Genomic DNA, 22,876 nt, shown 5'->3' with positions numbered 1-22,876 from the left:
TTGCTCCATTAGTTTTGGTGGATCCTGTCCTGAATTCATGAAATGTGCGTACCGGTTCACTCTGGTAGGTATTGGAAACTCACCCCAGGGCTCAGCCCTCACTGGGGCTGGTGGCAATTAGAGGAAGGAGAGCTGCACGTGCCCACAGGAGTGGCCTTTGTGTGGAGCAGGGACTTTACATGTCCTTTAGAACACCCAGTGACAGGGGTGTGGTGATACCCCTCACCCTGAGCGGGTGGTGTGCTAGCAGCTCTGCCGGCATCGCTCACCTGGTGTGCCAGCAAGGGATGGGTGGTGTGCAGCACCCTGTTCAAAGGCGTCTCTAACTTACAGTTCCTTGGCTTTCAGAGGGTACCATGCATTGCTTTGGGTTCAGCTTCCTTTATCTATTTCTTCCTTTTTTTCTCTCTTGCATCTTGTGAAACCTAAACTTTTTTTTTTCCTTTTTAATTGTGTGAAATCAACTTGGAGTGAAAAGGCCACGAAGAAACTTTCTGACGCCAACTGAGTCTAAGCTGTGTCTTTGTTCTCCGCAGAGCTAAAGACCACATTAATCAGAAACTTTGCTGACCTTGTCTTTACTACCTGAATACTGAAAGACAAAAGCGACACAGTCTGGCCACATTTAAAAATTCAATTAAAAAATACCAGCTGCACAGGGATAAATATTATCATAGACCTCAGCGGGGTTAGTTGTAACTATGATAAAGGCAATGCCTTCTTCTCACTCTATTTTAATTTTTTTCCCCAAAAGAATAAAGCCTAGTTTTTGATTCTCCTTCTGATTAAGACAACTGTGTATGTGACAGAGTGTGCTCAGTGGTCTTGGGTAGCTATTGTCGGGGCTTTTAATAAGGAACAAAGTAAGAAATTCCTGAGAAGGAATGGCAAGCTGAAAGTGGAGAAGTGAAGCTACTAAAGTGGACCTGAAGAAAAATGTCCTTGTGGCCCTTTTCTTCCGACTATGCTGAAATATATACCTCTTCCTATAGCCCTGGCAGAAGCAAACTAGACAAGGGGTGAGAAGACCCTGCTTAGAGCTGGACTCAGCATCTAGAAGCAAAGTGAGGTGAGGAGAGAGGTAACAGTACAACTCTCCCAAGGATGAAATGGAGAGCCTTTCATTGTGGCACCTGGCTGTGCCTTATGGATTTTATTTCTGAAATATTGAGCAAATGAGTGGATATCCAGTCAGGTGAGGAGAACACGAGCAGCCAAACAGAGGGGAGAAAACCAAATTAAATCCCTTGGTGCTGACAGTGACAGGAGGAAGGTGGTAGTTCTCCCTGTCTGCTGGCAGGTGGGTACCAGCTTCGGTGCAGCAAATTAAATAGGAGCAGGCATATCTTCTCTAGGTTGAACGTTCAGTTAAATAAAGGGCCAAATTCCTCTCAGAACATCCTCCGGCCCCGCCAGCTCCCCCTGGCTCTCTCCTTTCCCGGCTTGCCGGCGGCCTGCCTGTGGGGTTTCCTTGCGTGCTGCACCTTTATCCACCCGCCCTCGCTGGCTCTGCTCTCCCCTTCGCCCCTCCTGGGCTCGCTGTCACCCTGCGGGGGCATGCCGGGGATGGCCGAGGGCTGCGGAGAGGCGCGGGGGTACCTGCGGTGCTGGGAAGCCGGGGGGGCCGCTGGCAAAGAAGTCCTGCTGGGTCTTCCCGGGTGCCGCGGGGGCACCGGGGAGCTGGTCCCGCTGCGCCGCCCGTCCGAGGAGCTGCGGGAGGCAGCGCTGTGCGAGGCGTTCCTGCCTTTGCCGGCAGACCTGTCCCGCTCTGAAGGGGTGTCAGAGGCTGTGCTGGAGGCGCTGCTGCCCTTTGAGTTCAAGTGCAGGTTCGAAAGGTTTCTCATCAAACTGTGTGACAGGGGAGAGGAATTCCTCGAGTGGCTGATGGATGTGAGCTGCTGAGTGACGGGAGCGCGTGTCCTCCTGACGGCAGCGGCGTAGGAGTCCTGGCTGCGCAGGTAGGGCAGGTAGTGCGTGACCGTGGTCGGGCTGTGGGGATGGCCGTGCTGGAGAGAAATGGCTTTTGCTAGCTGCTGCATGCGCAGTGTCTGCATCCACTGACTGTCAGTGCCTGCCAAGGGAATGGAAACAGAGTCAGCTTTCTGTGCGTCGATGGAAAACCGCTCTCAGGTTTACCAAAGGTGTGAGGTTAGGTACCGGGGTTTCTCTTGGAAGAACCTTAAAGCACCCTTCCCCTCCCAGCCTTGCAGCAAATAGTCCTACATTTGAGTATGTTCAATGTTATGCTTGAACATAATATTGGGTTTTTAAAATAGCAAGTGATACAAACATTTCTGATGCTACTGCAGATTATGGAGCTTAGACTAGAAGACAGTTACTGAGCCATCCACTTGGCTGTTCAGGTGGGTTCCCATCCCCAATTGCCTTCTGGTCATTTGAACCCAACCTGGTTTTAAACATGCCCTGTGATGCTCTTGGCAGCCTCAGCAGATTTCTCCACAGCTTGCATTACAAAGAGCCTGGAGACCTCTGGGGCTGACACAGAGGTCACCCCAAGGTACCAGTACTGCTGCAACATTGCCTTCCAGCTGCATCTCTCCCATCTGGCACAGTCGTGCTGTTCACAGCCCAGCACAGAGAGGAAGCAGTGCAGAGCCAGTGTAAATCCCAGCTGCAGCAGCCACATTCACCTCCTCTGGCTCCAATTTCTTTTCAAACTGCTATACACCATAAAAAGCAGAGCTACTTCAGTTGTTGTTGCTACTAGAAATTCAGAATTCAATCTACTTTGCATCCAGCTTCATGCAGAATACTGACTCTGTATGTGGAAAAGCCAGTGAGGCATTAGGCTTCAGCCAGGCTGGCTGAGACAGTGCTTAACTGTGAGCAACTCCGGGTATTACAGTTCCCTCTATACCTACTGTCACAGCCCTGGGGTTGTAACAAAAGTTGTAGCTTTCAGAGATCACACTGAAGTGGTTTTGAAAGTCAGTCCTGTGGTTTCCATGAAAGCCTTTAGCAAATACAATAGCTGTAAATTTTCCATTTGAACTGCAAAGGCTGCCTGGTTTGCTACTTTGTGGGCAGAGCAGAGAACAGGAATTCCTCTTATCTGAGGCCACAGCTCTGGCCAAAGACCCATGGGGAGCAGCTAAAATAATTTTGTTCTAGAGAGATTTGAATTATTTGTCCTTAAAGACTGCTAATATCGTTCCAACAAGAAAGCATAACCCTCTCTGCCTCTCGCTGGAACACTTCATTGACCATGGGGAGTTTTGTGGGAGCTGGATAGCAGCTCTGTCCTCATTAGGATTTCACCTGTTAAAACATAATGGATGATCTCTTCCACTCCTCTTTTCCCCAGACTTTGTTTGAATCCAAAGAGATTTAAATCACTTCAACTTATTGTCAAGTATGTCAAAAGGAAACTGTCTTTCCTGTCATAGTGTGTATGACACTGACACAGCAGATAGCTCCACCTGCACTTAGAGGTGAACCTTCTTTCACAGAAAGATGGGAATTGCCTCCTCTGCTTCTTAGTGTCCTTGAAAGTCATGGTTTCAAAAGAAACATGCATGCCAAAATGTACTTGCTAGACACTTGCCATTCCCCTGTGCACTCTGACCAAGGATGTGGATGTAAATCACAGACCTCATAAACCTAGAAACAGCAGGCTCAGGACTCAAGTTTGGGTCTTCATTTGTTATCAACACTCAGGTGGCCATCATAAGTGCTATGGGACTAGTGCTGATCTCCCTGAACAAGGGGCTCCATTCAGGCTCTTCAGTCCTTGCTCTTTACAGCCAACAGCAGTTGCCAGCCCAGGATCCAGCTGCCCAGCAAGGATGTATCCTGTGGGGCTGGGAGAAGGGGCTTCTCATGCCTCTCATGGTCTGGGAGGCTTCTCCCTCACATGGTCTCTAAGCCACCAACTCTGTACACTGAGTTATGTGCTCTGTGTGGTAGCCCACAGAGATAGTTATTTTAGCCTATTAGACAGGTATTACCCTTACCTTTGTGCTTGGATTTGGTGGTCTTTTAAACCTGGGATAGGTGGTCTGGTAAAGAAGACAGGCCAGAAGGTTTGCTAGAGCTGAGGCACAGCTTTCATGCTGGCTGGTAACCCACCTCCTTTGAACAGTGCCTATTCAATTGGCTGCTGACAAAACATTAGTGCTTCCATGTAACTCCTCCAGTGTGCCAAAGGGACAGACAAGCTCTCCCATCACTCACTGAAAAAAAAGCAACCATTTCGGTTTACAGCGGCTGAGCCAACCTGTGAAGATACACACCACACTTGGTATGGCTGCAGGGCTCATCACCCCAAAACCAGGGTAACCTCTATCTGCTAAACTAATCTGGAGTAAAGATGTATCTTTTAGGACATGCTCTAGGTTTAATTTGCATTATAAAATGTAATTGTGTTGCAAATGGATCACAATTGCTTAGGAATAAGCACACCCGTGTTATATGTGTCTGTGGTCCAAACCCAGCACCTCTCAATTCATAGGGCCATTCTTCTACTGTTGCCAGTAGTGTACAAAATTAAGAAAGTCATCTTCTGCTCACTGGTATCTTGTTCCAGCTCCTGTACTGCCCCTCAGGTGTCCCAACCCAAACATTTCTGCAGTCCCACTGTGAACTCAAAGAGAAAAACAGCTTGGCTAACAAACATCTTTACAAAAACAACAGCAGGTCTTAAAGGCAGAACTGTGCTAAAGTCAGCTGAGATGAATGTGAATCTGTCAGCAGCATAAATGTATTAGGAAATGAAAACTGCATTGTAGAGCCCACTACATTATTAAACCTATCTCACTGAACCAATTAAGCCCCAGAAGCCGTAACAAACACCATTCCAGAAGTCAGACGATGATAAGTCAGGGCTGGCTCAAATGGGCAAGCTGAGCTGTGGAAGAAGAATGCTGTGGGAAGATTTCCACAATTCCTCAGAGAAGAGCAGAATGTCAGGAGCACTTGTGTCTGCCAGGCTGGCAGTATTGTACCTGTCAAAACAGTGTATCATACACAGGGAACTTTTTGCCACCTCACATGCGGTTTCTGAGGCTACAGCCTCAGTATGTGTGTCCCCCTGCAAGAGCACTGGCCAGAGCAAGAGCACCCAGGCATCTCTAGCCGGAGATGCCCTTTATCCAAGCACAACATCTGTGCAAAGCTGTGTGCTGGGTGGCTAAAGGAGGGAGGGAAGAGCTGACCAAAGCCCTCCATTTGAGTGTGAGCTTATCATCATGGACTACTTCCATCCTGCTTCCTATAGGAGCATACAGGCATCCCCCTTACCCTTCAGAGACAGGTAACAGGCAGCTCTACCTGGAGGAAAAATGGATCTGATGGCCACCAATGTAAGCAAGTTAATCAGGGACATCAAGACTGGAGGCAGCCTGTGCTGCAATGATCATGCATTTTTTTGGTAGTGTTTGCAGTCCTGAGGGACATGGGTCAGGTAGTTAGGCTCATGAATTTTAGGAAAACAGACTTCCAGCTCCTCAAGGACATAGTTAAAAGGATCCCCTGGGGACAAGGGAGTGGAATAGAGCTGACAGATCTTTAAGGAAGTCTTCCATAGAGTGCAAGAGCTCTCCAGGAGCAAGAAACTGGGCAAAGAAGGCAAGAAACAGGTGTGTCTGTCTAGGGAAGTGCTGGTAAAAGTAAGAGGAAAAAAGCAAATGCACGGGAAGTGGAAACAAGGACAGGTAGCCTGGGAAGAGTATAGACATGAAGTTTGGTTGTACAGGGATGGAGTGAGGAAGGGCAAAACAAAGCTGAAACTGAGCCTGGCAAGGGATGCAAAGAATAACAAGAAGGGTTTTGGCTATGTTAACAAAATAAGAAGTTCAAAGAAGGTGCACCCCCCTGATAAACAGCACTGGAAAACTGGTAACAACAGGTGGGGAGAAGACTTCATCTCAATCTTCAATGTCAGCCTCTCTTCCCACACCTATCAAGTCAATGGACAGCAGCAGGATGAGGACTGGGGGAGCAAAATGCTTCCTGATCTTAACATCAGTGGACAAGGGAAGAGCTACAGATGTCATTTATCTGGACTTCTGTAAAGCCTTTGACATGATCTCCCCCAGCACCCTTCTCTCTAAACTGGACAGAGATGGATTTGATGGGTGGACTGCTAGGATAAGGAATTGGTTGACTGGCTGCATCCAGAGGTCAGCAGCTCAGAGTCCTGGTGTACATCAGTGACAAGTGGTGTCCCCGAGGGGTCCGTATTGGACCAGTGTTATTTATTATCTTCATCACTGACATACAGAGGGATCAAGTGCACCCTCAGCACACCTGCAGGTGACACCAAGCTGGGTGATTGACGTGCATTGACTTTTTGCTGTTCTCCCCATATATGCCCTGCCCATGTCAGCAATAAAGTTCACATGTGTTGACTTACCCGAGTCAGATCTGCTCCGTGAATTCCCCTCCGAATTGGGGAGTGAGGTCTGTATCAAGAGCTGTACTGCCTCAACCTCATCCTGCGCTTTCAACTTGCTCCAGCAGATAGCTTGGATGTGCCTCGTGCTTTTGGGAGCTCTAACATCACTCTGCTCAGGAAGGACACAACAAGCGTGAGGATGTAACAACAAACAACTCACAACACATGAAGCTCGCCTATGAGGGAACTTCCACTAGTGCCTGGGCGGCAGCAGTTATTTCAATATAGAGCCTGTTTTGCAAAACCACTTAGCTAGTTCTCAAATATTTTTAGACTCTATAGATAATTTTGGCTGGTACTTGTGATTATGCTAAAAATGTGGTAGTGAATAACTGCTTCAGTTCTTGTACCCTGCGGAGGAAAGATCTGAAGGCCTTCCTCTAAAACACAAAAATACATTTTACTAGTTCTATTAATGAGCATCAAATGTGCACTGCTTTCTGCTAAAAGAGGTAGGACTAAGCAGGTATTTTTGCAGGGGGACCCCCAACAAAATTTTCCTGGAGTATCCTTAAGTTTGCTGTTAAGGATCTATAACTCCTGTGAAAAACTTCAGCCTGAAAGAAAACTGCTTCTTCACTTCTGAGAAAAGCAAGCAAGGCTCCGGGATTTCCCCATCGCTTCATCACTGCCTGAATGCTTGTTCAGGACAGAGCTGGAATCTCATTTATTAACCTTCTTCTGACATACAGAGTTAGTCTTTATAAAATCAGTATTGTAAGTAACTGCAAAGTTTTTATACAAAGCTAATTTCTATCACATCAAATTGTATTCTGGATTTTATTTTATCTTATTCTTGATTTCTCTTTTTTTTTTCTTCTGTTGCTTCTCTGCTCTCCTAATTAGCACATCATTGAAAAAAGAAAAACCAGCCTCTTTAAATAATGCAATCAACACTGACCATTTCACTTCGAGCAAAAGGAGCTTTCATCCTTGGGAGGAAGAGCCATCCCAGGCAGCAGTCTGAGGCCATTGTCTCTGTAAACTTCATTCAGCTTTTGCTCTGAACTTTATATTTTACAACTAATTACAGGCTGCTGAGAACTTGATTATAGGATATAACAAAGCCAGAGGATGTTATTTCCACACCTCCTGTGTAGGTTTTGTCTTGGATAAACTATTTTATCTGTTTCTTAGAGCTTACCTCATACGTAACAACACATTCTACAGACTGGTGCTCTTCTATGCCCACAATCCATTTCTCCATTACAAACGGTGGCTGCAAAAAACATGGTGGGAGTTTTATAAGGTGCTCTTCATCTCCCGACTTGCTTCTAAATCACCCAAAAGGGATTTACAACCTTTGCCTCTTCTCATTCATTCCTGTATTCTTAACATCAATACTTTCCTTAAAATTCTGTGAGTCAAAGCAATATCTTTTTGAAATATTTACTTCCTGGTTTACAAAAGGAAACTGAGAGGAGATTTCCATACATAACACACAGCAGTGAGACAAAATGGAATATTTTCAGGGGGCCATGAACCTTTTCCCATTTTGTGCGTGTACACTTTTGCTTCTGCTAGATTTACAGAGGAAAGCAAGAACAAATATCTAGAGATTCTCAAAGTAAGAACAAATATCTAGAGATTCTCAAAGATATTTCTTGACAAATATAAAAATGTTGAAGTATGTGAAAAGTTAATGTTACTGTATCTAGATGTTAGCTTATTTAACTTCATGCCTTTTTTAAATGAAAAATTGAAATGTCCAAGATTAAAATTAGACAGAAAACTAATGATAGTAATAACAGCATTAATAATAACAGCAAAAAAGAATCACAAGTGTTGTTCCTGAAATCACTAATCATAAAAATAGCATTAGCATGAATTAAATATTAGAATCTTTTTTAGCAAATACACCTATATCACATTTTCCTTAAAATTCTGACTGTTGACAATCTGCTTTTCATTTTTTCCTTTAGAAAAAAAGACTGAAAGTTTCCCCCCAGTTTTGCCACAAAAATTCACAATTAAAAGCACTCTAGAGTTTGGGTGTTTTTACTAGTGCACATTAGAGCAGCATTCTAATTGGCAATCAAGCTGTGTATTTTTTCAGTTAGAAATTTATTTTGTTAGCTATTATCAAGTGAAGAATATTAATAAAAACAAACAATTAAAATAATAGGTAACAAAATGCCCCCTGCATCAACAAAACTGCTGTTCCTTAGGGAAAAGCAGTCTAAATGCTTACTGGTAAATATTTACAGGGAGGTTCTGACACAGGGTAAAATGCTCAGTGACAAAGAATTGCAGATGTTCAGTGCTGTACTGTCTGCAATGGGTTTCAGTCTTTGCAATCCACTGGTGCATGAAAGGGAGAGTTTTAGAACCAGATAAAAGTTCTAAAACCATGAAAAAAAAAAAAAAAAAAGAAAGAGAGAAAAAAACCTGACAAAACCCCCAGACAAATCACATGAGGTTTCTGGAACATTTAAATTGGTTTCTTCTCTTGAAAAGTAAAGTAATTTTTGGAACATTCTTTTCATTAAAAGCGGCAATAAATTCAGGGTATATAACATGGAATTAAAACAAGAAAATATAAATTAGTTCCTTCTCTTATTTATCTATTGTAAACATTATTGTCAGCTTAAAGGAGAATCAAAATACCTAACTCCTATTTTGATACAATTCTATTTAAAATGTGCATTTTATTTAAAAGCTGTCAAGAGATTGAGGTTTTGCAAGCACAAAAGTCGACTGCTGTGGTATTTTAATGTCTTTGTTTGAGATCTGTGAATTCGTGAAAGCTTTAAGGCTGTAAATACCTTTGTCATCTTTAAAATCTCTACATCAGGTAGGTTAGTGTTGAATGTCACATCTTTTATGTAGGTTATTGCAATTTCATCCCCGTCCATCTCCATGTACATTTTCCATTTACAATCCTATGAATAATAAAAAAAAAGAATGCTGGATTGTTAGAATACAAATAGGAAAAGAAAACCCAACAACAAAACCCAAAATGAAACAAAACTGAAAGCTGAAAGAACCTGAAATCTAATCCTCAATGTATGAAGGGAAAAAATAACCCAGCAAGAAAGTTAAGGGACATATACATATTTTATACATGTTTGCAGTACAGTGTTGATAATGGAAAATTTTCAGTCTTCTTGTTCCCTCTTCTCTCAGCTCACCCTGCGAGGTAGCTGCCACCTTGACAGGTCTGGATGTCTTCTGAGGTGTGGTGTCCCTGAATGGCCTCACCTGGACAGACAGCCTGCTGGAGCATGTGGCTTGGGAGCTCTGCACACCCCAGGGCAGTGGAGGGATAGTGCAGTAATGGGAGCTATCACTTGGGGTCACAGTCAGAGCTGGCAGCCATGCACAAGGACATCATCCCGGTGAACCCAGGAATAAACAATCAAAGCCTGTGCAACACCTTCAAGAAAATCACTCAAATAATGGGCAAAAGGATGAGCTTGTTATTACTGCTCAGTTATTTCAGATACCAAGAGCCCAGCGAGGCACTGAGCATCCTCAACTTCTGCTTGCCTCCAACTGCATTATTAACTATAAAGAAGCTCAGCTAAGAAAATAATCCCAGCTAGTCTAATAAACCACAGCAATAAAAGGTATCCTTAAACAATCCCCTGAGCTGAACAGTGACAACTGGCAGCATCCTGCAGGACATCCCACATGCACTGAGTGCTGGAGCTGGGGTTTGTGTCTGTGGCCAGGGAGGCTCCCACTGGGGACCAGAGACTGCCTGTCCATGATGCAAACCAGCCAACATTTGCTGGTCTGCCTGACAGGTGCTTTGGGGATGAGGTACTGTGCTGTGCACTGAGCTCCTCCAAAAATCAATCTCCTGAAGGACCACTCTGCCACTGAAGCAGAGTGTCTCCACTTCCATACAGGAAGGATGGAATCTTCCCTTCACAAAGACAGAAGCTCCTCCAGACATGCCAGGGGTTCAGGGCTCTGTGTCTGCCACATGCCACCTGTAAGGCAGGTGTGGGCTCAGTGATTGCAGGAAGCAGTCTTCACCTTGGTTTTGCTCAGAAAATGCCAAAACTTTCATTGGGGACACAGATGGACACTTAGGGCCACGGGCTTGTTTAAGCAGTTATTTGCACAGACAAATGTACAACAGCCTAAAAAGCACCCGTTCGCACAGGTGATTATCTGTGGTGTTTGCACGTGCGTCTCTCGTAAGTGCAATGTAGGAGCTCAGCCCTCAGAAGGCTCAAAGCTTTCCATCACGCATTGAAATGGCAATTACAAATTAAAAGAAAACTGAAATATAATCATTTCTGAACTGCAACAAGAAATTATGTTTATGACAGCATTTGGACCTGTGTGTCCATCTGTCTGCTTTGAAAGCTTCCACACTTTACAAGCAGAGAGGCCATGTGAGTTGGTTTTTGCACTGCCCTGGTGTGAGTTTGAGTGGGAACTGCAGTTCAGTGGTCAGGGCACCAACCAAGACTCAGAGGCACCAAGTTCAGTTTCCAGTTCTGCTACTGGCATCCTGTGCAACCTGCTCAGGTGCTGAAGTCACCCTGTGCCCCCATTTCCTAATCACAGACTGTATCTCCGCACGTCTCTTTTCTGTCCTGTTTTCCATTTGTGAGCTAACTGAGGGTAATGCCTGTCCTGTCCCAGACAGGTTCAGCACTGTGCACCGGCTCTGACATGAGGAGGGCACGTGCTTTGAAACAGAACAGCAATGACAAAGTGAGTTGTCTCTGACTCCTCCTCATCTCTTGAACTCTGCTCCTCTCCCTGCCCAACGTTCTTGTTGCCAGACTTTTTTGCAGAAATTCATACTAGTGCAAATCAAACCTGAGGTTAGAGACAAGATGCTTGACGACATTTGTAAGTTTTACAAAAACACCTGTGCTAAGAAAAGAAAAAAATATCAACATATAGTACTATCCTCCAGTTAGTTCAGTGCATCTCCTGCCATCTCTGAGTAATACCAGTGCCAAGCACTTGAGAGCTAGAGCTGCACCTTGTGGCAGGGCTCCCATGCCCTCCTGACTCAGGATTTTGTGCTGTGCACTCACATTTCCCTGCACACTAGATCTGACAAATATGATCTCATTTTAATTAACAAAATAAATCAACCAACCACCTCTAGAGAAAAGCTATGTACACCCAGGGTGTGGCAGGGGGTGGGCACTGCCACTGCCCGTCCCCTTGCCAGATCGGCTGCACAGGCAGGATCCCTCTCCATGCCGTCATGGATCAAACTGCCCCATGCAGGGGTGGATGCCCGAGGCCTGCACAAACACTGCCTTCCCCAGCTCTGAACTGCACCTTCAGAGAAACACACACTCTCCTGTCCCTCAAATCCAGTCCCCAAACATTTGGTCCTCCTTGGAGCCCTCTCCAACAACACTGTGCAGATACCAAGAGGGCAAGATGCCATATTAGGATACTCGCTCTGGTCCCTCAAAAATACATGTCTCAGTTTATGTGGAAATGTTTTAATTTTGTGCTATTAGAAAACCATTACTGTAAAGGGGAAAGAGAGAATGAGAGAGAGAGAAGGAGCAGATGAGGAGAGTGAGAGGCAAGGGGACATTGGGAGAAAAAAGGAAGGGGGAAGGGGGAAGAGGGAAGGGAAGGAGGAAAGGGAAAGGAAAGGAAAGGAAAGGAAAGGGAAAGGAAAGGAAAGGAAAGGGAAAGGGAAAGGGAAAGGGAAAGGGAAAGGGAAAGGGAAAGGGAAAGGGAAAGGGAAAGGGAAAGGGAAAGGGAAAGGGAAAGGGAAAGGGAAAGGGAAAGGGAAAGGGAAAGGGAAAGGGAAAGGGAAAGGGAAAGGGAAAGGGAAAGGGAAAGGGAAAGGGAAAGGGAAAGGGAAAGGGAAAGGGAAAGGAAAGGAAAGGAAAGGAAAGGAAAGGAAAGGAAAGGAAAGGAAAGGAAAGGAAAGGAAAGGAAAGGAAAGGAAAGGAAAGGAGGAAGAGAGGAAGGAAGGAAGAGAGGAAGGAAGGAAATAGAAAAGGCAGCAAGTAGGTGACTTTAGAATCAATGCACTTAGCAAATACCTAAGATAAGTAGGTGGCAACTTGTCTTACAAACCTAGTAACCATTCCATTCAACCACACAGTAAATAATGCAAGATTTGTTTGCTGCAGAAAGAAAGGGACATATTTCCCTGTTTTCCAATGGAGTTCCAATTTCTTATAATAGGAGATGATCATTAAGCAAAAATTTGGCTAGAAAAACCAAGTATATGAATTTCAATTCTTTGATAAACTGTAACCATATGACTTCTTAGATCAAAACTACATTTAGTGCCAGGCATATGTGGGAAAATAATATGGAAATGGCTTGTTCAAAGTGTCACGTTGATAGATACGCTTACACAAGTCCTTCAAAGAGACTTCCTTGGATATCTTGTCATTCAAGCATTAAAATACCTCCCAATATCTAACTGCTTGATTTTGATCTAAATAAAACAATTTCAGCTTTTTGTTTTAAAAAATTATCTAGTTTCAGAACTGAAAGGCACAACCTACAAAACTTTGAGCAAAAACATTTCCAAATAACACTTTGACAAAGCCAATAAATCAACAGCCTCTGAAAATTACTGTAGAAAATAAAAGAAAATCAGACATGTATTTGATCTGCTTCTTCTCAGCTTTGAAACAGAAAGTAAGAACACTTTAAAAATTAAGTCTCCAGCTTACTGTGGTGACAATAATCCTCTAACCCCATATGCGTTTATGTCTGCAAAAAAAAACCTGAAAAGGAAATGAAAAAGATCAGGCACATGCTCTAAACAGCAAACACATATCCTGCAACAACAGCTTAAAACCTTTGCTAGGGAGGCACTTCATTTTTCAAGGGGGCCCAAATCAAGGATTTATTTTAAAATCAGTGGTTGCAATAAACTTTTTTGGTTTTTAAAAGATTGAAATAAAAATGGAAATAGCAGTGTAGCAGATAACTGGATATTAGAAGAAAAGTAAGATGTAATGCAAGATGAAACAAATAAGAAAAAAAATGTTGGCCATGCTGATACTAAAAGTAGTAGCATGTTGATGATTTAGGTCCCCAGAAGCTCCTTTACATTTTTTGCTATTATCTATCTCAGCTGCTGAAACCTGCTGTTTTAAAGGCATTAGAGTTGAACATCTAGTGACAGCACTTGGGTTATTTATCATTATGTATCACCCTGCTACACTATATTTTATTATACTGGATTTAAAGGAAGATAACACAATTATGGTTAATTTGCTTCTCTTCTTTATATGTATAGTGTCATGACCCACCACAGCTTTGTCCCATGAGATATTTTTAACCAAAAAGAAATCCACAAGAAACTCTCCCTAAAAATTCCATTAATAACCTCTTGTAGCATGTATAGGTTGCAGGGTCTGGAACTAAGAATGTTTTAATCTCTTCAGCAAAACAATGTCTCATAATGATGTACAGGACTATTGCTGCACTGATGAAGAATCATACATAATTCAGCACCTTTCACTTGGCACCACTGTGATATCCTCATTAGCAGTGGCTCACAGTGGCTGTCAGATGGTGTCCATGCGAATGCAGGCATTATATTGTCTTTGAGATGTGCAGCTGCTTCCATGACACTGCCAGTATATAAAAACATGACGCCAGTTTGTTTTATTTAGTGCTAAACCTTCCAGTTTGTAAAAACAAGGCTGACACAGAGCCTGACATGAGGCAGTGAAAATAATTAGCTCTCATTTTCTCAGCCTCCTATTTCCTTCTCCCCGCTGTGTTCTCTTTCCACTAAACCACCACATGTCAGTCGAAATGGGAGGCAATTAGTGGGCTCATTTCAGTCCCCACAACTGTGCTGAAAAGAAAGTATTTATGATGGCACAATGAACAGCTGAAAGATTAAATAACATTTGCCTTTTGAAAAGAAAATGACTTCTAGCTAAATGGGCAATTTTTGATTATTCTCAAACAAGCTTAGAGTAGTTGGTTTTTAAAATACAAGAAAGGAAAATGAGTCATTTTTAGGTGAAAGAATCAAATAAAACTTGACACAGTAATGCAAATAACTGATGTTTTATTGCAAAATATGTAAATGTGTTATACCCTTAACAATGGCTGGTGTCTCAGGTCAGGGCAGGCTGCTGCCAGCCAGGCTCCAGCAAGAGAAGGTGGCTCCACTGCTGGTTTTGTTTCAGCTGTGCAGGCAGAAAAAAAGAGGGGCGGAGGGGAGGCCTTGCAAGAGAGATGGTCTTAAAATGTACAGAAATAAAGCAAGAGGAAGATATATTTATGTTATCAGTTGCCTGGGTGCCTCCTCCAAGCTGGAGCCCTTACTCCTCTGCAAGGCAACAGGCACTGACTGGCTGCAGCTTCGCCTGGAGAAGCATGAGGCCCCTTAACAGTTACACCGAGCAGCCAGCACTACCAAAAATATCTGTCCCCTGGCAGCACCCTTCTTTAACATCCAGTGCTGTGGAGCTCTGTGCACAACACAGGGGCACATAATGGTAAATACCAGGCACCGCTGTGTGTGCCCCGAGAACAGGGGCTTGCAGCAGGCACGGCAAGAGCTCAGTGATACCCCAGCATTTACCAAAAGCTGCCCCTGCCAAGTGGTCAGAAGCAAACGGGGGTGTTGCAGTCGCAGGCATCATCCACATGAGCAGCCTGCTTACAACAACAGGATGGCAAAGGTGGAAGCAGGAAAAACGAGTCCCTTCCCTGAGGGCTGCACGGATGCCCTCCTGCAGCATCCTCCAGTGGCGCCATTTCCTGTGGACCACTCGTGGGACAACGTGCTGGAGCCACGCAGACACCATGTCCACACTGCAGCACGTGGAGTGACTGCTCACACACTGGGACTTGCAGCTCTGCAGGACATCAGCTGAGGGAACAAGGGCGCTCAGGAGCTCGGGAAAGGCATGGCAGGGCCACGGTTCTGCTGGGAACAAAGGCTTCTCTTCCAGGCTTTTGTCTGGATAGCACATGCCAAGCCTATAGGTCACTGGGAACCTGTCTGTACTTCTGCAGACCTATCTGTACGAGGCTGTGCTTGAGAGATAATGTGTGGAAGGCAGCAAGTTAATTCAGTGGCCAAGATATAAAAAGAAATGGCTGGATTAAAAAGTCTAGAAAGTCAAGTGAACAAAATACCTACCTGAAAAGTCTACGTCTCTTCAGGGCTATGGAATAATTTCTAATAGGAATCCCTGGTCTAGCACTGTCTACACAAGGATTTTTAAAGGTCTTGGCTTGAGTCTGATTTCAGTTATACATGGATGCTACAGCTGGAGCAATCCCAGTGGAGATGATGGGAGTTATACCAGCTCCACCTCATGCAAAAACAATACATCGTCCTGAAAAGAGTCTTTGGAAGAAAATACCAGGAGCTCAGATCACCTGCACTGATCCACCTTTTTAGCAGACTACATTATTCTGTTCTTAATGGTGGTGGCAATATTTTAATGTGGCTGTGATTTTATTTTACAGCTTAGGTTATTTTTTGTGTCCCCTCACTGACTACTTGTTAGAATAGGAATAAATCTATGAAAATAGCACATGAACACAGCTACTCTGATTCTTGCATTAACTATTAGTCTTTAGTACTGAAAGCATTGTGCTTTGACATGGAATTTACGAGGGAGGATTTAGAATATGAGGTTTTGAGATAAGGACAAATAACCCCATGTTAGAATGTCAAGGTACCTGTGATTACTTTGCAAAGGAAGGATTAGATAAAACCAATTCTTCCTCCATTTTTACTTAGTGAAGTGGGTTAAAATACCTACAAAGAATGGAGAATATAAATGACCAAAAAACTGTAGAACTGAAGTTTCAAATGTTATGCTTTAGCTCTTCCTTTATTTTTAATAAAGTAAAGAAAGAATTTATGAGCGTTGATATAGTGGGAGGGTGGGGAGGAACAAGCAGCAGAAATGGTCTCAAGCATTTGTAAAACTGCATTCCAGTTACAACTATTTCAGTACTGATTTTTCTTGTACTTCCTGCATTTTGCTGGCCTGGGCTTCTCCACCTGAAGAGTTGGTCACAATGTCACTTTAAAGTAGCCTTAATAGTATATTACCTTTGCCACTACACATTTAAATAATAGCATTAAAATAGATCTCAGTTTGGATATTCAAGGCTAGAAAATAGTTCACACAGTTAGCAGATGGCTTTGAAGAGGCTCTGCTCCTTACCTTGTCAAATGGAGGGAGAGGTAAGTGGGGAAAAATCAGGCGAAATGGTGAACCAACTTCAAGGCTTTGTGTTTGGATATAGGTCAAATTGTGCCACTCTCGGTAAAAATGAAAACATTCAATGGCATAGTGCAATCTGCCCTTCTGAGGACCAAAACTAAAGAATGCATCAATAGAAGGCAAAAAGACTGTAAGGCATCCTTCTCGAGGGGTTTGGTGATTCATCAGTGTGGAGCCGACATAGCTCAGGCATCTTTCCCTGATTGGGAAATTTTAATGAGCCATCTAGGATGAGAAAGCCATTGAAAATTCCCCCTGCAGTCCTGCAAATCAGCTCAAGCCACAACTGCCAGGGTTTGTTGTTTTACTCTCTGTCTTGGAGTTAATTGGTGGTCCCCTGTTTTTTTTTTTTTTTTATTTGTGGGGGAAAAAAAGTCTAAATCTATCACCTTTCAGCTCATTGGGAACTGTGTACAGAAAGGTCATGAAAAGGCAGTGAATGGAAGTAACCACATAACTTGAACTACAAGAGTTGGGGAAAAAACCTCTAAAAACCAGGTTAGCTTTGCAGTGCTCACTCCTGATGCATTCAGAGAGCACAAAGGTCAACTGAGCTTTTATCGCCTCCAAAGATGCAGCTAAAAAAAGGAAGGAAACTGTAATCAAATGACTGCATCTGTCAGCTGGTGGAAACCAACATAATCCCACTACAAGATGCAGTTTAAATTAGATAAAAAATATGGGGATGGTAAAGCTGTTTATTGGGAAGTCAATGTTTCATTCAGCATACAGAAAAGGCTGAACATTCAAATGCTGTCCTGAAGCATATCCAGCAGGATCCTTGCTAAAAGGCACAGCCATTCCTAAGGCCCTCTGCCTGCTGATGAAGAAAGGTGCTGGCTGTACTGATGGGGCACGGTGCAGTGCCCAGGAGAGGACACCTGTGCCTTGAGGAACCATCTTCACACCACAGATGTTGCTGTGCTTTTACCAGCCAAACACATCCGAATTAACTGGCACCCCTGAAATGGTTTCTGAGTCCTGGACCAGCTTCTTCAGCACTTTTATATCTGGTGGTATTGCTGTATGTCATGATGCACTCCACAGCTTTTGTTTGGACCAGGAGGCTTTTGTCCTATGTGTCCATCCTGTCCCATGCTTGGGCAGAGCCACCTCCAGTGACATGGATGGTTTGGTTCCAGGTGCAACTGCACCAGATGATGCATTACAATAACTAAAGGAAAGTTGGCTCAGAGACCAGCACACAGCCAGCCTGGTGTAAAACCTCCCAGCATGACCTGTTCTCCTTACAGAGCCCTTCCTGCTGCACTGTACCACCTCCCAACTGAGCCTAATAACCTCTCTCGCTGTACACAAGTCTAGCAGCCAACACATCACCCAGGGAACACACATGCTCAATGTAACCCAGATTTGAGCTTATTGCCTCTTTTTCCTCATTATTAAAACAGGAGAAATGCTTCTTAGTTAGGCAGCTGGTTATAGAGACTGATTAGGGTAAAGTTCCTTTGAGAAATTTATTTTTAAACTGATGTAGGCCAGCTTTTTAGCTATAAAGATGGTGGAAGGTATGATCCCAAGTGCTTCTGCTGACCCAGTTTTACAGGAACAGGCACCACTCTTTTATAAAAATGGGACAATAAAAGAAGTTTAAACCCTTCAATCCTGGTTTTCACCCTTTTCCCAGTTCATTTTGGAACAAATCTAGATGGCAGCAGTAGGTGGCTCAAAGCAGACTCTAGGGGAGGCAGAAGATTGTATGCAGGGGTTTTCAAAGAAGCAAGCCAGCCAAATTTCCTATACAGTTTGTACCACACCAGTCTGTTAATGTTATGTTTAATGCAAATTACTTGCCCATGTTGGCCCTAGCGCCCTGCCCAAAAACTCAAACAATCTGCTCCTTCCAGTTCACTTTTTCAAACTGGCTCTGCTGCAACATCTTTAAAGGCAGGTACAAGTTAATGTGCACATCTCAGACAGATGTTTCCAGCCCAGACATATTCAGGTGACAAATTGTGCATTCCCTGGAATGGCATCACTAAGCACACGGGGTACTGCAGCAGGGCAGCTGACAGGGAAGGCATGCCTGGCATGCAACTACAGTTTGAGAGGGAATGGCTTTCTTAGAGAAGGGCCCAACAGCACACAGAGCAGACAGGACCAATTAGGAGCTCACAGGGAAGGCAAGACCAAATAAAAAAGGTTGTCAGAAGCCTGGAGAGGTTATGTCAACACTACACAGGCCCATTGAACTAACTCTGCGCTCTCATAACAATTCAGCTTCTGTCCCATAGGTTTTGCATACAGTCTCATTTGCACATTTTGCTGTCATGGCTAAAACATCTACTCATCTTCAAACTTAAGGAGGCATTAGTACAACATTAATTTCTCTCCAGTGCTCAGAGGTCTATTTGCTCCTTCTCTTGTTCCTTCCTGCGGTTGGTTGCCCAACTCCCTGCACTATGGCTCACAGCCCATATTGGAAATGGAAGGGAGATATGAGTTTTTTCATGGCCTTTTAGTTCCTTCAAGAGTTAGTTGCACATGGGAGAGAAAAAAGCACACCTACAAAAAAGCAGCTGTACAGCTGCATAAGCAACATGCATTCAAGAACACTGAGACAGTCTAAGTAATTCACATAGAGATAAAGAAGATTTTTATAGGAAAAAGAAGTACTCAGGATAAAAGAAACAAACTAAAAAAGGAAATCTCCAGACAAAAAGCTTTTTCAAATTGATAAAATTATTTCAGTATGAGTACAAGTTCCTACTAAGTTCAAACCTAAATGATTTCTCTGCAAGCACCACCAAGTACAGAAATCAAGAGACTTCTGCAAACAATATGCCCTGAAAGCAAAACAGCCAGATAACACAAGATGAAAGTCAGCCTCCCACAAGTTTAGGGTGGACACACAATGCAGATTTATCAAATACAAAAGGAAACAAATCCTGCTGTCACAACCCCTGACTCTAGCTCAGAAATGCTTTGCACACCATTTCCACATAGATGATTAATTCTAAAACCCCTGAATTCAGAGTCCATGGCAAGCTGGACAAAGCAAACAAAAAGCATGGGACAAACCTCACTCTTGAGAAAAAACAATGTGGTAGAAATCCTTTGCTGGAACATTTGGAGTCATCAACACTCCAGTTACACAGAGTGTAATGAGAGATCCTTGAACCAGCTCGGCTTGGAGCTGAGGATTGATTAGGATGTGGCACACTGGCAATTGCTGGAGCACAGCAGTTTTGTGCAATGTGCTGCAACTACCCCTCCCTCCTTCCCCAGTATCATAAGGGCACAGAGTCTCCACCAGGACCAGTCCTGCCCAGCCAGCAGCCATGCATACCATGTATTTTCCAAACTCCTCTTGGTTGAATAAAACAGTATCTCCTTTCTGCTGTGAGAAAAGGAAGTCTGCCCACCAACACCAGGCATATGCCACTGCTCAACTGTCAGTGGGGTTTTTTTGAATAAATGGATTACCATCTCACACTTATTGGGATAAAAGGAACAAAATGAAATCCCAAATTACAAAAATTGCAATTTAAAAAACAGTTCACAAGGAAACAAAAGCTTTCAGCCAAATCTTTCTGTGCCACTCTTTTCTTCCTTGCCTGTACTGGGGATAGTTCCTCATCACTGATGCAGCCCCATTTACCACCTTGACATTCAGGCAGCAATTTCCAAAACAAGTGTATTCTCATGCAGATTTATCTTTTGTGTCCAGAAGATACTGGACCCTCTGGATAGGGACTCTTAACCAAACCAACTGATCTAGCATTCCCAGCTTACCTTTGGACCATTTCCCGGCTTCAAGTGATAACCAAAAACAAGTTCAAGATTCACTACTTTCTCTATGCTTTCTTCAGCTCCACCTGCAGAATCCTGCCAAAAATAAAAAAAAAAAATTAAAAAAAAAAAACAGGCAAAGGTGAGAATTCACATCTACCACAACCTGCTGGGAGACAAGAGCACACCCTATGGTGGCAGAAAGGATTTGCCTTTCAGGTGTTACAAGTCTGGCAGGCAGCAGAAAGGAGATATCATACTCCAAGAGGGGCAAAGGCTTCTGTATGGGTTTAGGGCTGGTAGTGGATGGCAACTGGGAGATGCTGCACACTTTTTGCTCCTGGCTGAGCTGCTCTGGCACAGTGTGGTGTCCCTGTGAGCATTGTGACAGCCTCTGCCATTGGAGTTGCAGCTGGCAGAGCAAAGCAATGCTCTGACTTTCATTTTCCCCTCCAGGGAACAGAGTTTTGCTATATGCAAATTTGCTTTACATGGATTTCCACTCTATCACTGTGCAATAAATTATAACTAAAAAAGCTACTTCAGGATTTGGGGTCTAGAATTCCTTGGTTAGCTTACTGAATTAAATAAGGCAAATATCTGCTTTAGCTACACCAAAGTTCCCAAACACTCTCTTCCTTTTGCATGGGTCTTATTACTGATTATCAGAAAACTAATTGGTTAACGTAAGGGTGGCAAGACACTATCATCCTTCTCTCCTATAACATTAGCACACTGGGGAATGATGGCGTTATTCTGGGCCAGGGATCTGCTGTTCTTCAGCGGTGACCAGTCGGTGGCAGCAGTTTGGAGGAATGGCTCTTCAAAGTAGTTTCTAATTAATGACAGCAAATTGCAACCAGTTGTCATTTAATTTAATTCTACCAGTTCCATGATACAAACTTTGAACTTCCTTGAAAACAATTTCTATTATCCTATTATTTGTTCTGATGTGACCCATTGCTGCTGTTGACTCTCCACATTTGTTACAACCCTCTGTAGAAACTGCAACCTTGCCCTCCCCTGAATGGGGGAAAGTTGAGACATGAGAGCAGTGAAAAATTCATACCAGCACGAGAAGCACGTCTTATATCAACAGTGAGACTTGCCTTAATTAATGGTGGAAAATGAAATAGATTTAGATAGTCATGGGTTAACTTCTCGATAGCAGTCTAGAAAAAAAAATCAACAAAACCAGATGGGAGTTATTTAGTATCTCATCCTGCAAATACCAGCATGAAAAACAGCACAACCCCACAAGCCCTGTTTTCCACTGTGGACACATTAGGGCATGTGAGAAGAGTTTAAAATATAGCCCTGTTCTGGAAACTGTTGTGGTAGATTGGCCCTGGTTTGTGTTCAGAATCAGATCTGCTTAATCAGAAAAAGAGATGTTCAGGGGGCTTGGTTTTGTTGTTTTTATTTATGCTCAAAGCAATCCAGGAAGCTGAGATCTTTCATTTTGGACATTACTGACTTTATTAAGTTTCAATATTTTTCCCTGTAGGGATGTAAATTAAATATATCACTAATGGTGTGTGGGCATGGAAAAAATGGCTGATGAGCAAAAGGGGAATAAATCTGCGTGACTTACAAAGCTAAATTTGCAGGACTAGCAATTACAATACAAGTATCTCTTTACTAGCAAATTGGGATTTAAAATGATTGAGACCCAACAGAATTGTAGATGCTGCTTTTATAGAATCCCTTTTCCAAAGCTGACTGCCAGAAAACTCTCTCCTGTGGCTACAGTATTAATACCATTACTGCTGTCATGATCGCATTTTCCAGAACGTGATTTTCTTAACTCATTACAAACATTAGACATTTAAAACACTGTTTAAAAGCAAAGTTCTAAGAGCAAAGAAACCTGTCTGCCAATCAGCTTTGAAGTTGTCCAACTGAGTTTTGTTAGTCTAAATATGCTTTACGCTATAAATGAGATGTGAAGTTGAGAAGCTGAGATTTCAGTTCAAATAACTGTTTTGTACCTGTTTCTCCTTCAGCTAAGGAGAGTTCTCTCTGAAGATTCCCAAGCTTTTCTGCTGGGAGAATGGCCCTTGTAGGTGAAGCTGCAGCAGTACTGCCATCCAGCTCACAAGAAAAATAAGAACTACAGAGGAGTATAAAGAGCACAGCACATTTTCATGTCTCATAAAATGCTCAGGTTGCTTTGAGTTCTAGATCCATATGAAGTTTTAACTGTTTATTTAAGATACCAAATATGTTCTCTATTTAGCTTTGTAACTTTTTTTGTTGCTAACTACTGAAACTCCATAGACTCTGTAATACTCACACTATAACCTACTGCAACATTCAATATATGCTGATAATACCTTTAAATGGATGATGTGTCCTCTGGAAACAATTCCCATGTCCTTTAAATCCTCTTCTTCTAGAAGAAGCAATTGCTTCCCAGTGATATGATGTTCCTTAAACAAGCTAGCATAGACACTCATTTCACCAGAAGTATCGCCTTAAGATAAAAGAGGTTATTCAGAAATCCACATGGCACTTTGTTGAAGGGGGGGAAAAT

General features: G+C 43.2%; 1 protein-coding gene and 1 long non-coding RNA gene across 2 annotated transcripts in view; one reads left to right on the top strand and one right to left on the bottom strand.

The window, feature by feature from the left end:
* Positions 1 to 1,119: 1,119 nt before the first annotated feature.
* MAP3K20 (mitogen-activated protein kinase kinase kinase 20) overlaps positions 1,120 to 22,876 on the bottom strand; it is an 88,644-nt gene continuing 66,887 nt past the window's right edge. The window contains exons 14-20 of the mRNA XM_068195899.1: positions 22,677 to 22,816; positions 21,450 to 21,512; positions 20,344 to 20,436; positions 9,181 to 9,297; positions 7,560 to 7,634; positions 6,374 to 6,524; positions 1,120 to 2,071 (exon numbers count right to left, since the gene is read on the bottom strand). Coding sequence (XP_068052000.1) covers positions 1,392 to 2,071; positions 6,374 to 6,524; positions 7,560 to 7,634; positions 9,181 to 9,297; positions 20,344 to 20,436; positions 21,450 to 21,512; positions 22,677 to 22,816 — 1,319 coding nt within the window. The 3' untranslated portion in view covers positions 1,120 to 1,391. The remainder of the gene's footprint in view (positions 2,072 to 6,373; positions 6,525 to 7,559; positions 7,635 to 9,180; positions 9,298 to 20,343; positions 20,437 to 21,449; positions 21,513 to 22,676; positions 22,817 to 22,876) is intronic.
* On the top strand, positions 1,831 to 22,683 carry LOC137477155 (uncharacterized). Its single transcript, XR_011000828.1, has 2 exons — positions 1,831 to 1,958; positions 22,347 to 22,683. It is a non-coding gene; the product is annotated as an uncharacterized lncRNA (long non-coding RNA).

Source organism: Anomalospiza imberbis, chromosome 7 (assembly GCF_031753505.1).
Source record: "Anomalospiza imberbis isolate Cuckoo-Finch-1a 21T00152 chromosome 7, ASM3175350v1, whole genome shotgun sequence".
In the NCBI taxonomy this organism is placed as follows: Eukaryota; Metazoa; Chordata; class Aves; order Passeriformes; family Viduidae; genus Anomalospiza; species Anomalospiza imberbis.
This window is presented reverse-complemented; position numbering and strand designations above follow the sequence as displayed.